The sequence below is a fragment of the Meles meles genome, chromosome 21 (genome assembly GCF_922984935.1).
Source record: "Meles meles chromosome 21, mMelMel3.1 paternal haplotype, whole genome shotgun sequence".
Classification (NCBI taxonomy): Eukaryota; Metazoa; Chordata; class Mammalia; order Carnivora; family Mustelidae; genus Meles; species Meles meles.
In genome coordinates this window covers 36,400,890-36,415,772 of record NC_060086.1, presented here as the reverse complement: position 1 = coordinate 36,415,772, position 14,883 = coordinate 36,400,890, and the positions used below count along the sequence as shown (strand labels likewise).

Genomic DNA, 14,883 nt, shown 5'->3' with positions numbered 1-14,883 from the left:
TAAACTGTCCATTAAAATCCATACATAACAACTTAAATGGCCAAAAAAGATGAAAAGACAACTTCCTTTTTTTTTTTTTCCTCCATTTTCACTAATCCAGGGAACTCTGAGGCAACGCTGAGATGCACCTTCTGAAACAGAAAGAACACTAATGCTCAAGGCTTCTCGACTGTTTGAGAACCGGTGCATTGATTCATTATTTTTTTAAATTAACTTAAAAAATTTTTTTATAAACATACAATGTATTTTTATCCCCAGAGGTACAGGTCTGTGAATCACCAGGCTTATAGCACATAGTACTTCTAGATGGGAGCGAGCCTTTTGGGCATTAAGATGACACTATAGGTCCAAGGCTCCCGAGGATGTTCACAGCCATGAACCCTTCAAATTCTACATCGAAGAGTTTGTTACAAGCAGTTCAAAAAAAGAAGGGGGGGGGGCATGAATAGGTCCTTCCATCATTATCCTACAGCAAAAAAGGGACATTTTCCCATTAGGAAAATACTGTAATGAATTATGGTTTAATAATGACTATGACATTCTATGCACAAATTAAAATCACTGTGAGGACCTGCTTATGTAATGGCATGAAAAAAAAAAATCCCACATATAATGTAAGTTAAAATAGCGGCATATAGAAAGTGTATATAACTCCTTAGTAAACGTATTTAAAGCGACGTGTCTGCCAGAAAAAGGCCCAGAAGGTAATACCTCAACCGAAAACAATTGTGTTAAGGTAGCAGACCAGGTGATTTTGTGTGGATATTACATTGCCTTTCCAAATAAGTGTTTACAAAATCATAGACTGAACGGGACCTGGGGCCGGTGTGTATCCATCCGGTAATTCCCACATCGGGTTCTGTGACATCAGCGTTTGACTTCCCAGCAAGTCGTTCATTGTGTCTCATTTCAACGTTGACGGTTCTCTTGACATCTGCCTTTCCCTGGCTGGAGCAATTCACTGCTTGTCGGGCCCGAATCTGGCACCGCTGACCTTGTTCTAATCCTGGCATCAGGCTGATGATAAACACTGCGCCTCTGGGTCTCCGGGGACCGATCGGGAAATTCACTGCAAACTTACGCCCATGAAAACCCTCCGTGCTCTCCAGCACAGAGCGAAAGTCAATGGCCCTCCAGGACATTTATGGATTTTATCTGTTCCTTAAGTAAGTGCCGTTCCATTATTCTTCCAAATATGTCTCTAGTTAAAATTAGGAGGGAGATAAACAAGTCTAATTTTTACGGTACCATCTGGTCACAGGCCAATGAAGAAGCAGTTAAACCCTTTATTGCTAATCTCTGCTTAGGACAGATTTCATTTCCTCCTCTCGAAACATTTCATTTCTCAGAGAATAGTGGGCCGTGGACATAGATTTTAGGTCATAGGAGGGTCAAAGTGACTCGGCTGCTGGGGCGTCAAAATGGTCATTGATCACCAGCCCCTCTGCGGCTGCGGCGTCGAAGCTGCTGGGCTGGGCGGAAGGGAGGTTTGGCTGCCTGTCAAAGTCATGCACACGGAGCATCTCCAGTGACCCTTGCTGTGGTCGGTGTGGACCGCCGTGTCGTGACCAGCTGACGCTTACACGTTCCACACGATTTACTTCCCGTGTCTTCTCGACCTCCGAAGGTCTCTGGATACAGAAACGCAGTCAAGAGCCTTTAGAGAGGAGAGAGCATGAAACTCAGGGTAAAGACCCAGTTTCACGGAGCCCAGACGAGTGACCTGTTGGCCGCCGGCCTCTGTGTCCGGTGCTTGGCAGTCAGAGAATAATGCGTCTAAGTGCTAAACAGCGTTAGTCTAGGGAGTGCTTCTTAAATCTTACTGGGCATTAGGGATTCCAGAGTGTAAAAAAGGCCCCATGGGGTGAAAAGCACTTTCAACAGGCTCTCCAAGCGAGTCTGATGGACACAGATGAGCCACGGCCCTTCGCAGGGAGAGGAACCATTAAGGGCAACAGAGCGGGAGCTTCTCCTCGTTTTTACTTTCCACCACCTGGAGCTTAGAAGCTGCCTGGTTACTCTTTGTTGAGTGAATATCTAGAGGCAGGGTGAATGAATGAATGAACAACTGAGTTAATCGGGGGCCTCTGTCAATGGCATCTGGTCTTGCTCACTTGGCCAGAAAATCCGTGATTTATACAGTTGGTAGCCGGGCTCAGCCCAAACTGTGAGGTCTGCCTTTGAAGTCTCAATTTGATTAAAACCCATTTAGCGAGGAACAGTAACTTTCTGAAATGCCGGGGATTATGCAGCTCGGAGGAGCTCTGTGGGGAGCAAGCAATTCCGGCAGCCGGGACGGGTCTTTGTGAACCTGGAGAGGCCGCGCTGCGAGCCTGTATCCGGGCCAAACATCTGACTCCTCTTAATTACATTCTGCCCTTGTTTCGTTCCTTCTCATCTCTGGCTTCTGGGTCCTGAGTTTTCCCCAAACTGCCAGGGCTGAATGAGCTCAAAAATGAGGCTGAACCTGTTCCCATGATGCCAGGGCCTGGGGCATGGACAAGTCTCCTTCTCCAAGGGAAAATGGGAAAAAGCATAGGTCACTTGCTCACCGTCAACCTCCGTTGCCAAGTTATTCTGCCCAGTATGACCTGCAGGGGACTGACGCTGTTCCTCCAGCGACAGAGGAACGGACGCTGAGCCTGGATTCTGACTAATCTGCATTTCAGTCAAAGCTTTGAGCCTTTCCAGGTAGAGACGGAGAGACCTCTACAAGAGTTACAGCAAACGAGAAGCAGTACCGCATCATGGTTAAAGCAAAGGCCGATGTGCCCCTTAGGAGCTTGGACACATGACTTAACCTGCCTGTGACTCAGTTTCCTCATCTGCACCCAGCGGTTAATGATCGTAACTCATGCCATGTAACCACTGCAAGCACCGAATGAAATTAATATGTAGGAAGACCGAAGTTATTCCGGGACCCAGAGTTCTCCCTCGGTAAGCGTTACCTCTTGTTATGAACGCCTATAACAATAACAGTGAGCAGGTGGCGGATCCGTTTAGAGAAACGTAAACCATCTCTTCCCCGCACCAGGGGCTCTCAGATCCTTGGCACCTCCTCTCGCCCAGCCCCACACCACTTTCCTTATTCTGGTGTTTATCTCTTTAAACGGGCCAAGGCTGCTGGTTGCAATAGGGTGCTGCTGAGTCATCCGAGGACACGGGGACCTGTGTCACGAAGAACTGCCGGCAGAGAAGCCAGCAGGAGACAGATGAGGAGGCCTCCGAGGCAGGAGTGAGTCAGCCCCTGGTCCCTGCCTCGCTGCAGCACGGAGACAGGGCGGCCGCTGGCTCTCAGGCTTTTCTAGTTTTTGCTGCTCCGAGGAACCAGGGTGGCGAGCTCTGTAGCCACCCAGGCTGAGTCCTGCCTGCCTGGTCGCCCGCACACACCTCCCTCTGAGTCTGCTCTCCAAGACTCCCCTGGGCCGCCGCCTCCCTCCCCATCAGGCTTGCCCCCTCCTCTCCCATCTGCCCCTTCCTTTAGGAGAACAGGACAACCTCGAGTTTCAAGTCTGCTCTGCCCTTCTGGTCGCCCCCAGACAGCCCAAGACCAGAAGCCATCATGCGTTTTCAATGAAGGGCCAGACTGCAAAATTCGGGGGCGCTCGTGGCAACTGGACGCTGCCCATGCAGGGTGACCGTGGCCCTGGATGGTTCCCAAGTGGACGGACAGGGCCATGTTCCAATAAAACCTTATTTTCAAAACCAGGCAGTGGTCAGATTCCACGCTGGGGCCATACTTCGCTAAACCTGGAGGAAAACACTGGTTTTCCTGTTTACCCGCATGACGCGGAGACCACAAACTAGGCAACCATCTATGAGCTGTTTGAATGCTAAAAGCCAGGAACTGTATCTTCTTGCCGGTTCTCTCCCTCCTAGAACGCTGTGTTACACAGAAAATGCAAAACCGATATTGGGCCACAGAGCATGCAGAGTAAACCGTGGAAGACGGCGTCTGCTTCTTTCCTCACCAGGGAGTTCCCTGTGAGCACCTACTGTGTGCCAAGCTCGGCAGCGAGTCCTATGGGAGAAAAAAGGCAACAAGAATAGGCCTGACAGTGTCTGCCCTCCAGGGACTGAGAACGCAGTGCCCCTCGCTGGGGCAGGGACACGGGGAGGCCGGCTGTGAGCAGGCATCTAACACGTGCTCCACACTGGGCTCGTCTCTCCCCGTTCGTGTTCACATTTCATCCCCAAACCACTCCGATGTAGAGATCAGAAAACTGGAATTCAGAGTAATTAATTCGCCGGAGATCATGCAGATAGAACGCTGTAGAACCTTCCATCTTTCCCCTCCACTGGCCTTGCTTTGCTGAAGGCCACACGAACACCGAGCACGGAGCTGAAAGGGTTCACAGCTAATAAACATTACCTACTTTAGAGCTGCGGTCTTTTAAGGAAATCTTAAAGGGAGATGCGTAGACGGAAGGATGGGTCCAGTACCAAATCAGGAAATGGGCTAAGGAGAATGAAGAAGGAATTTTTTCTTTTTTTAAGAGTTTCTTTATCAGACTCTATGTCCAGCACAGAGCCCCATGTGGGGCTCGATCTCACAACCCTGAGATCATGACCTGAGCCACCCAGGGGCCCAGGAATTTCATTTTTAAAGGGAGTTGCATGGAAGATTCCAGGCTTATCTTCTCTGAGAAAACTTCAAATGGTGGAATTGCAGACGCAATAAAAAGCTGAATGAGGGGAACCGTTTAGGAGGCCCCCCCCCGCCGCCGGTGAGCTCCTCAACCGGTGCGGTCCACGCATTCCGAAGCCAGCCTAAGACAACAGGCTGCGAAGGCCACTTGGGGATGAGCCCATCCTCGGAGCGGAGGCACGGGCACTTATCACCACCCAAGCTGCGGGGGTGTCCAGTTCTCTCCGAGACTCAGACACGAGCCCGAAGATATTAAGCTTAAGGCAGGGAGAAGGATATTAGCAACCCATCCAGCGGCTCCAAGCAATTTATGAGAATCCTAATTAGACACACAGAACTTCTGTAATCACACGCTCGCTACTCTGGCCGGCAGTGTGGGGTCCCTCACCAGCCCAGCCATCCTGTTTGCTCCAGGGAGAGAGACGGCAGCCAACAAAGCAATCAGCAACGGCTCACACTGCCCCACTTGGAAGCGGGGAGTGGGCTTCTCCACGGACTCCCCTCCAGCACGCCCCACTCCACGACTGGTGAGCCTAAGCGTTGTTAATCCTGGAGCCGTGGTTTCCAAAGCCCTTGAGTCCTACTGCAGCAAGGGCCTTATACGTACCAGAGCAGAGTGTGTGGTTCCGTCCACTTTGTTATCGATCTGGGTGAGTCTTTACAACAATTACGTGCAAAGTTGCAGTGCAAACGGCCAGAGGGGGCCCCCAGGGACCTATCCAGCTGAAATGACATATATGGCATCTTTCGAATATTTCACATATGCTCTCTATCATACTGCCCAAACACGATATAACCGGGGTCACTAACTAGTTTTGAACCGGGCGCGTCTCAGCAAGAGGGGTTGAGCGAGTCGCCCTATTCATACAACGTTAGCAGCAGAATGTGGTGTGTCGGTAAGTTATAAAGATATATGATACATACATATGTTTGATTGGATTTGTTCTGTGAATTCAGATGAGCTACCAGGGGCAAGTAATGTATTTCTGTGCTTAAAAATAAACCAACAACCATGAAAACCGGGCAGAGTACAAAGAGGAAGATTAAATGCTTCTCTGGGCTAGAGCGTATTATTTATAGCTAAGGTGATCTGACCACTAGCAACCAAGATTTTTCCCCAGAGCATGGTTTAATGGAAAGACGATCAGATCAGATCAGCGTTCCGTGAGCTGTAAAAACCCATGCAAGGGGGCGCCTGGGTAGCGCAGTGGGTTAAAGCCTCTGTCTTCAGCTCAGGTCATGATCCCAGGGTCCTGGGATGGAGCCCCACGTCGGGCTCTCTGCTCAGCAGGGAGCCTGCTTCCTCCTCTCTCTGCCTACTTGTGGTCTCTGTCAAATAAATAAAATCTTAAAAAAAAACCACACAACAACCCATACAGGGTGTCATCCATAGACCGGCAGCATTAGCATCCCCTAGAGCTTGCTAGAAATGCAGAAACTCGTCTATGGCCATACCACCCTGAACGCGCCCGATCTCCTCTGATCTCGGAAACTAAGCAGGGTCGGGCCTGGTTAGTACTTGGATGGGAGAAATGCAGAAACTTGGGCTCCCCCGCTCCAGAGGGACTGGAACAGAATCCGTCGGTTGACACGATCCCCCCGATCTGGATTCCCATTGACACCGAAGTTTGAAAGTTCTGCAGTAGCTCACTTAACCCAATGGAGCCCCATTTTTCTGCTCTGCAACATGGAAACAGTAAGATGTACCCCCAGAATACCGTACGAAGGGTTGCTAAGAATATTTGTGCGTTACTTGGCATCATGCCGGGCCATTGAGTACAGGTACAAAAACAATGGTTTCCTTCCTTCTCCTCAGCATCGCTTGCTGCTGAATATTATTATATAACCTTGTTCTCTATCTTTTTGCTGGCCTCTACACACCAAAAGGGCTTTAACCTCTATGATCTTCCTTCTGTCTCTTCAAATCCCAGGATCACATTTTAAAAAACTACAAAATCCCTGAGATTGATGGGACCTAACAGATCTCATTTAACCTCGCCTCTGAAGCCAGAAATGCCATTTTTTGAGGTCCCAGACTGACTCATTCTCTATGTTCTTCATCAAGTGACACCTCTTGGGTGCCCGGGACATACCAGGTACTCAAGAGAGATTTGCTGGTTTCTGGATGAATTAATGAATGACGCTCTACGAACTCTAGCCCAGTCTCTTCTCCACTGAACTCTTAGTATACTCATTTTCCTTATGACCTATTCTGCCTTTTCATCTTCCATTAAAACTCCCTATATCCCATATTTCTTTTTGACTCCTCTCTCACCTATCCAAGACACCTAAGAATATCTATTTGTATGTATATACAGATTCATATATATAAATGATTATAAATATGTTATTTTGAGATGAGCTATTTAAAGTTTATATATTGCCAACCAACAGGACTGCAAGTTCTTGAAGGAGAGAGTAAAAAGACCACGACATCCCCCTCTTGGAACATCAGTGCCTAGAAAAGTAGGTTTGTCAGTAAATACTGGATTCTGATGATCAATGCTGAAGAGTATCCATGAGTGTGGTTACTGAGGTACTGAGAACCAAAGATCCCCATGGTGCCCTCCATGGTCTCAGAAGGGACACAACAGTTAGACAGGAAAAGGCAAGGTCAGGTCTTAACTGGGATCCTGTGTACCCCTTAAGGGAAATCACCAGTCCTTTTCCTGGGGAAATGCCTGGCGGGCTTCATGTAAGAGGTTCCTCCAATAACCAAACACTCTACTCAAAGGTTATATTTACACAGCTCATTAGGAAAATTTTTTTACACTTTTGACACTCATTAGACTCGTAATCGTCCACCAAAGCTACTCTATAACAAGAGATAAACACTCCATTCTGGAGGATGAATAATAATGAGGTACTGCTTAGCACTGTGCTCTTTACAGGTCTAATTTTAGAGCATAATTAATCCTGCTGAAGCTGCGTAAGATAAGTGAAATATCGATGCAGCTGTGTTAATTCATGTATTTACTCCTAGAGACACATTCAGAATTGGACATGGCTTTCCGGGAACATTAACTTAAGACGCCCCCTGGAGCAACGTCATTTTCTCTCCCAAGTCTTTGCTTCCAGATGGTCTCTAAAGATGAAGCTGAGAAGACACGTCTCCCAATCCCTACAGTCCGACCAGGGAAGCGATGCGCGAGTGCTGAAGAGATGTGTAAGAATCTAGGTTCTCTGCTAGTACAAGGAACGCACTTCCGGACTATCTGGGACCTTTACTTTGTATTTTTTAATTTGCCACAAAGAGGCAAATAAAAACTCTGCCCAGCAAAACAAAGCTTGTTTCCATGATACTTTTATCGCCAACACAACACTAAGTAGGCTCTACTGAGCACTGGAGTTGTGGATGGACAACGATGAGGAGGCTGAGGTGGAGAATGGTAACGATGAAGACGGTGGTGATGATCCTGCTGGTGATGATGCTGATGCTGATGCTGCTACTGCTGAAAATGGTGATAATGATGGCAGTGACGGTGGTGATGCTGATGGTGCTGGTGATAAAGATGGTGATGATGGTGGTGGTGATGGTGATGATGATGAAGATGATGATGCTGCTGCTGATGGCGATGCTCATGATCATATGATGATGTTGGTGATGATGGTGGTGGTGCTGATGGAGCTGGTGGTGGTGATGATGTTGGTGATGGTGATGGTGATAATGATGGTGGTGAAGATGTTGGCCAAGACGATGCTGGTGGTAATGATGACGATGATGATAGTGGTGGTGATAACGACGGTGATGACGGTGATGCTGATGGTGGTGTTAATGGTGATGATGGTGAAGATGACTGTGGTAGTGTTGGTGACGATGCCATGACGGTAATGATGGTGACGGTCATGATGATGATGATGATGATGGAGATGACCGTCATAGCCAACATTTATTAAACCATTTCTATTTTCAGTTGCTGTGCTTAGCTAAGCTCTTTCCATGTATCCTCTCATTTCATCCTGACATGAAACTTATCAGGTAACTATTTCTGCATACGCTCATTTACCAATGAGTCAACAGAGGCTAAGAAAGATTACCCCCTTCACAGACATATCTCTCAGTGGGACAATAGATTTAGTTCAGACAGACACTAAATTACTCCTTCCTAGAGGATCTATGTAGCTAACTTCCATAGGCAACCTAGGGAATTCACTGAAGCAGTTTTACATAATTGACCCACTTCCCGAGTAAGGGCCCTGCAGGAGAGGCTCTGCCCCTTACAGGAAGCAAGCCCTCTGCGCTTCCGTTTCCTCCTCTGTAAAACGTGCAGAAGCAACACGGCACTTCATACAGTTATTACGAATAATAACGAATCCCAGTAACATACCCAGGATGGGGACTGGCCCATCCTTCTCCCTAAATATGCTGCTGTTCCCGAGCAGATGCTGTCAGAGTAACAGCAAGGAGCCCCAGGAGGAGGAGCGTTAGAACTCACTTACTTGACAGCTGTCCACCACGTTTAAAAGTGTCCTGTCAAATAAAATCTCTCTCGACCCCCCCTGTTCATCCGAGCATGTGTTTTTGCACTCAGTCCTTCAGTGGCCCGTTATCAGATCAGGACAGGTTCAGGATTTTGTGGTATGTACTGATGGAAACAAGACTCTCATTCGTTGACTAGTTCACCCTGTGGAACGGGACGTGGGTGACCAGCCTGGTGGGTGGAGGAAATGGTCCCAACTCTTCGCCCCTTGCGGTGTCCACACCCCTTGTCCTGTAACTCCAAAGCCCTCCCATAAAAGGCAGAGCACACCTTTGATCTCTTGACCCCGGCTGGGCCATCTGACTTGCTTTAGACAGAAGGGTGTTGGGAGATGTGACCTCGGCAAAGCAGAGACTCGAAATGTACCCTGTACAGTTGGGTCTCCTCCTCTGTGCCTGGGACACAGGCAAGAAAAGAGCTTCTCCCAGGAGGCTCCTGCCCTTTTGGCCAGAGCCCCAGAATAAACGCATACAGAGCAGACAGCGCACTTGATCCCCAGGGGCACAGCGGGGCCTGGAGCCACCAAGGCCACCGCAGCCCGACACACAGCTCCTCCGCTCCACCTGCCCTCCCACGAGCAAAATAAACGCCTAGTGGGGTACGCCTCTCAGATTTCACAGCCAGAGCTGACCGACGCAGCCACAAATCACTCTTACACAACAGAGAACATGGCTCAGGATCAGAAGAAGGTACAAATGCCCTACGGGGAGTTTGGAGGATCAGATGTTCTTATTTGGGAGTTAAATATAAAACACATTTAGATGTTTTGATGGCACTCTGAGCATCCAGGGCTTCATTCTGGGAGCCGAGAGAGAAGGAAAAGTTGCAAGGAAATATGCACCTCGTTCAAATCCCTATCACACTGCACAGGAACGTCTGGGCCTTACAGTGTTGCATCTGACCACGGTGGCTGCCGGGTCTCCTCTCCGGGCTCCAGGAGGGACGGCCTATGCTGCAACCATCTCTGAACGTGACCTCCAGCTGTCCTTGAATGCAGCGTCTGCCCTGGGCCTGAGCTTTGGTAGCCCACTCACGCTTACTCACGTTCTCAGCGTTAACCTGCCATTTCTGCTGGCTTTGCTTTTCCTGCCTCAGTGTCGGCAATTCAGAGGGAAACCAACAGGCCATTCGAGCCAGGACAAGAACCTGAAAACCATGTCATGGAACTCCAGGCAGTGAGATCACCAGCTAGGAAGCAGAGGGCCGTGCTGCCGGAGACTTGGTCCGCCCTATCACCCATACCGATCCATAAACACCAGAGTCCCCGCAAACTATAAGACCCATGGGGGTGGAAACGGTGTTTTGGCAGGAGAAGCAGGCAGACTAGAGTGGGAAGCCACAGGATTTCTGCTCATATTCCTTCCCTAGAGATCGCCTCTCCTGTATTCCTGGCAGGTCCAGGAAAGAGTCTTTGGTTCACAAGGCATCAGGAATCCTCCCACTGGAATTTGAATTTTAGATCTTAGAGAACAGAGCTTAGGACCGGAGCCTAGTCGTGTAACGTCATGATTTCTCTACCCCAGGGCTACTAACACTGGGCGTCAGAGAATTCTGTTTTGAGAGAAGGGGCCGTCCTGGGCATTATAGGATGTTTGCCAGCATCCCTGACCTCTCCCCACCAGATGCCAGTAGCAAACAGCCTCCTAATCATGACAATCAAAAATGTCTCCAGACAGAGCCTAGTGCCCCCCCAGGGGGACAAAATGGCCCCCGCTGAGAACTGTTGCTCTAGGACAGGACCTACGCATTCCTGCTGTCAAGGCCCAAGATTGCTCCAGCTCCTGATTTTTCTCCCAAACCTATCTGCTCAACACTTTCCTAAATTCACTGAGATAGACGCTTCTGCGTCCTTAAAATAAGTTTCTTTTGAAAACTTCGTTGTCTAAAATTGGTCTCCATTATAAGCAGCCTAAAAAACCATGGTATCATGCGAGAGGCACCCAATAAATAGTGAGTGAAGGCAGGACACAAAGACCCGTGGAAAGCCGAGAGAGAGTGCGAGGGTGTCGGGTCCCCTGAAAGTCAGCGGGGGTCACCCAAGGGCTTACCATCACCCACAAACTGGAGCAGGGCCAGGTCAATCTGCCTCTTCCAAGGCGAGCCCTTCTGGAGGGCGATTCCGTAACCAGTGGTGGCAAAGATGTACCCACTGCCGATGGTCACAAGTTTGCAGCCTTCATCCCTGCCGGCCTTGTAATTCAAGACCGCCGCATCGTAGATGAAAGCGTCCAGTTTCCTGCAATGACAGAAAAATAAATAAATAACAGGGAGTCATGGGGATGGCAGGGTACCATTTTGGGGCCCAGCTCCCGAGGCCCGATCCAGAACCACACACCTTCTTTCACACTTTTACAGGGTGACTCATGGCCGCCCCATGCCCTCGTCATCAAAGGATCTATTTTTAATGACGAGATAAAAGCCAGAACCTTTTCTCTCCCAAGTTGCAAGAGGCAGCTAAATAAAGACATGAAGAATCCTGATGCCCAAGTGAGTAAACAGTTGAATTTGCTGGTCTGCTCGGTGTTTGCCCTTAGCAGTCCCAACAGTAGAGGACGGCGGCCTACTTAAAAGGTTTGCATCAGACCAAAACAAAGGTACAGGAGAGTTTGGTGGAGGGGGCGGGAAGGGAGAGCGAGTGCAGAGGATCGATGTCCTCCTCCCCACCGAAACATGTTTACGATCGACTTACATTACAAGAAACGACGACATCATAATTTTAGAAACCCAAATAATATGGAACATATCAAAACCACAATTAAAATGTAAATTGCCTCATAATTCCATAATTCAGAGGCAGTCTCTGCTAACGCATTGGGGAAGAGCCTTCCAAATTTCTTATTCACGCACGCGTGCGCAACACACACACCCCTTTTAGAACTGGGTTGGCACACTTTTTCTGTAAAGACAAGAGTATAAACTCTGTGGGCCGTACGGTCTGTATCACAGCTCCTCCGCTCTGCTGCTGTTCTGGGCTGACCCGTGTTCCTCCCAAATTCGTGTGTTGCAGCCCTAGCCCCCGGCCCCTCAGAATAGGATTTTATTTGGGGATCGGGTCATTGCAGATGTCATTAGCGCACGTGAGGTCACACGGGGGAAGGAGAGGCCTCCAACCCAACGTGACTGATGTTCTCATTTTTTATGAGAAAAAAAAGGGGAGACTTGACCATGGACCATCACATGCAGGGAGACCACCACCACCGAGAAGGCTGGACCTAAAGACAGCCATCAGCCAAGCAACTACCGGAAGCTGGGAGTGTAGACAGGAACAGAGGCTGCGCTCGTGCCTTCCCAGAAGCAGATACCTCCTGTCACCTTCCTCTCAGACTCCCAGCCTCCGGAACCATGAGACTGGAAATTCCCATTGCATAAGCCTCCCCGTTTGTGGCAGTTTGTTACGGTAGACCTAGGAAATGAAGACTGAACACAGACACAGCCCTAAAGAACCCATGAATGAATGAATTGAGCTCTGTGCCCATAAGACGTTATTTACAAACACCGATGGGCCCGTGGGCCACACTGCGTCCTTGTTTCAACCCCCCAAGCCTTCTTTGCTTGTTCCAGACCGCACACAGTGAATGTACATCCATGTCCAGACAGAGTGCTTTTTTTCCCTTTGTTGATGTGTTTATTTTTATTAATGTATTAGGCATGTGTAATAAAGTATGGGATAAATTCTTACACATGTGTACGTCCTGGAAAGCATGCAGAATAAGGCATCAAGCGTTACTATCTCAGAAGTCCTGCATGGCCCTTCCTGGTCTGCACGCCCAAAAGGCAAGCATCAAATCATCCCCCAAAAGGCATGGCTGTGACTCAGTCGTTACCCAGGTCACTATCAGTGGGCCTGAGTACTGTTTCCAACCTCCAGAGTTATTTCGAAAGGCTAAAGTGATCGCCCTCGCGCATGGGGATGGATGGCTCGGAACTAGGTAGGGACAGGGGGCGGACAACCTAAAGGAGGCAGGAAAGCTAAAACGGAGATTACTCAGTGTCCTGGTACTTTCTCAACTTTACTGCTTTGCTTTCTTTAACAAGAACACATAAAACAGCGAAGCGAAGAAAAATAAAAGTGGCAGGGAGAGGAGATAAAATGTTGCATCCTTTCTGAGACAGCTGCTGAAGGCCTCCCGATGGGAACAAAACTATTTGGAATGTTTATGGCTACATGCGTCATTTTCATGTTTTTGTGTCTGTGATGGTGAGAGACGAATGGACGAGACTCCAAGGCCCATCTCACCAACACAGAGCCTCTGCAGCCTGTCTCCCAAGGCTGGAGCCCTGGAGGCTCGGCGTTATCCCAGGAGAGTTTTAAAAGGAGATCAGATCGTCCAGGTGGGACGGGGAAGGAAACGAAGCCTCGTGAATGGTGATGGTAAACCAGAACCAACAACAGCCTTCTGGACAGCCAGCAACACTGAGAGCTGTGGAAACGCGGAATGGGGAGCTGAAAGCAGCTTGTGTATGACGGCGGGGCCTGCGTGACAGGAGCAATTGGGGGAGCCGGAGAGGGGATCTGGATCTGGTTTCTACTCTAGATTTGGATGATGGTGGGACCTCGGGAAAGTCCCTTCCTTCTCACGAATGGCCGCTTTGTCATCTGTGAGATGAAGTGTTCACTGCGGGCCCGCTGCGATACTCAACCAGCTGTGCGACTCTGACTCCGCGAGCCAGCAGTCACCTTCTATGACTATCACCAGGGAAACTGAGGCTCCGGATGCTACGTGTTTCCCAAAGACTTCAGGGCACAGGTGGTCTGTGTCCTCTCGATGAAGCTTAGGTGCTTGCAACATCCATACCTCAACCTATCCAAGTTGCCACGGAGATGCCGGGAGCCTGGGTTGACGGAGACCTTCCCACTCCCTTCTCTTCGTTCCTCAAAAAATAAACTAACACACACATACATGTGCACAGAGCCATTCAAATGTTCAGGCCTTCTGTTTGGATTCTTGCGGTAAGACCTTTCCCTCACCTGTTAACCCACCAGCCATGGAGGCGTGTCTGGGATGGAATCCTAAAGCTGCACCCAGCACCGGCACCGCCCAGCCCCGGCTTACGTCAGTATCTACGTCCAGGCACAGATCTCTGCACGTCACTACCGTATCTCCTGACAAAATACACTTGAGCTGAGATACAGCCAGATGGGCAGAAAGAAAACAGCAAGTTTTCTCTGGGAACCGAGTCTGCAAAAGGAAGGAAGGCCATCACCAAAGACATGAGAGAAGCAATTACACAGGTGTGCCTGGGGTGGGCTGGTGGCCAGGAAGGGTCACGAGTGGGTTCTTCCCTCCACGGGCTGACTCTGGTCTTGGGGCCGCATCAGAACCAAAATGAGGACAGTTCATGAAGGAAACCTCGGGGCCATGGGATGGGGGTTTCTCTCCCTCATCAATGATTCTAGAGAGCTCCGAGTGCATGTTCAGAAACATCCTGGGGCTTACACAGCCCCCTCTGATAGAAACGACTTGTCTGCACAGTGCTTTACAAACGAGGGTCCAGTAGGGAGACATACGATTGTTATTACTAATATTTTCCTCTGTTGTCTCTGAGCAGAGGAGGCCCCACGAGGCAGCCTGAAGGTCCTCGGTATGGCTTTTGAATTCTGTACTGCTAGACTCTGTCTGGCGGAGCTTTCTGGAAGAAATGCTCTATATCTATGCTAATACGGTTATCACACACTTGAAATGTGGTTAGTGCAAATGGGGAACTGAGGTTTTAATTTTATTTCATTGCATTCATTTAGATTCTGACATAAAT

At 49.1% G+C, this 14,883-nt stretch overlaps 1 protein-coding gene across 2 annotated transcripts in view; it reads right to left on the bottom strand.

Annotated features, from left to right (window-relative positions):
* Positions 1–14,883, bottom strand: part of GRIN2A (glutamate ionotropic receptor NMDA type subunit 2A) — a 370,568-nt gene that overhangs the window by 29,030 nt on the left and 326,655 nt on the right. For both annotated transcript variants that reach the window (XM_045994068.1, XM_045994069.1), the window contains exon 12: positions 11,178–11,365. In XM_045994068.1, the coding sequence (XP_045850024.1) occupies positions 11,178–11,365 (188 nt within the window). The remainder of the gene's footprint in view (positions 1–11,177; positions 11,366–14,883) is intronic.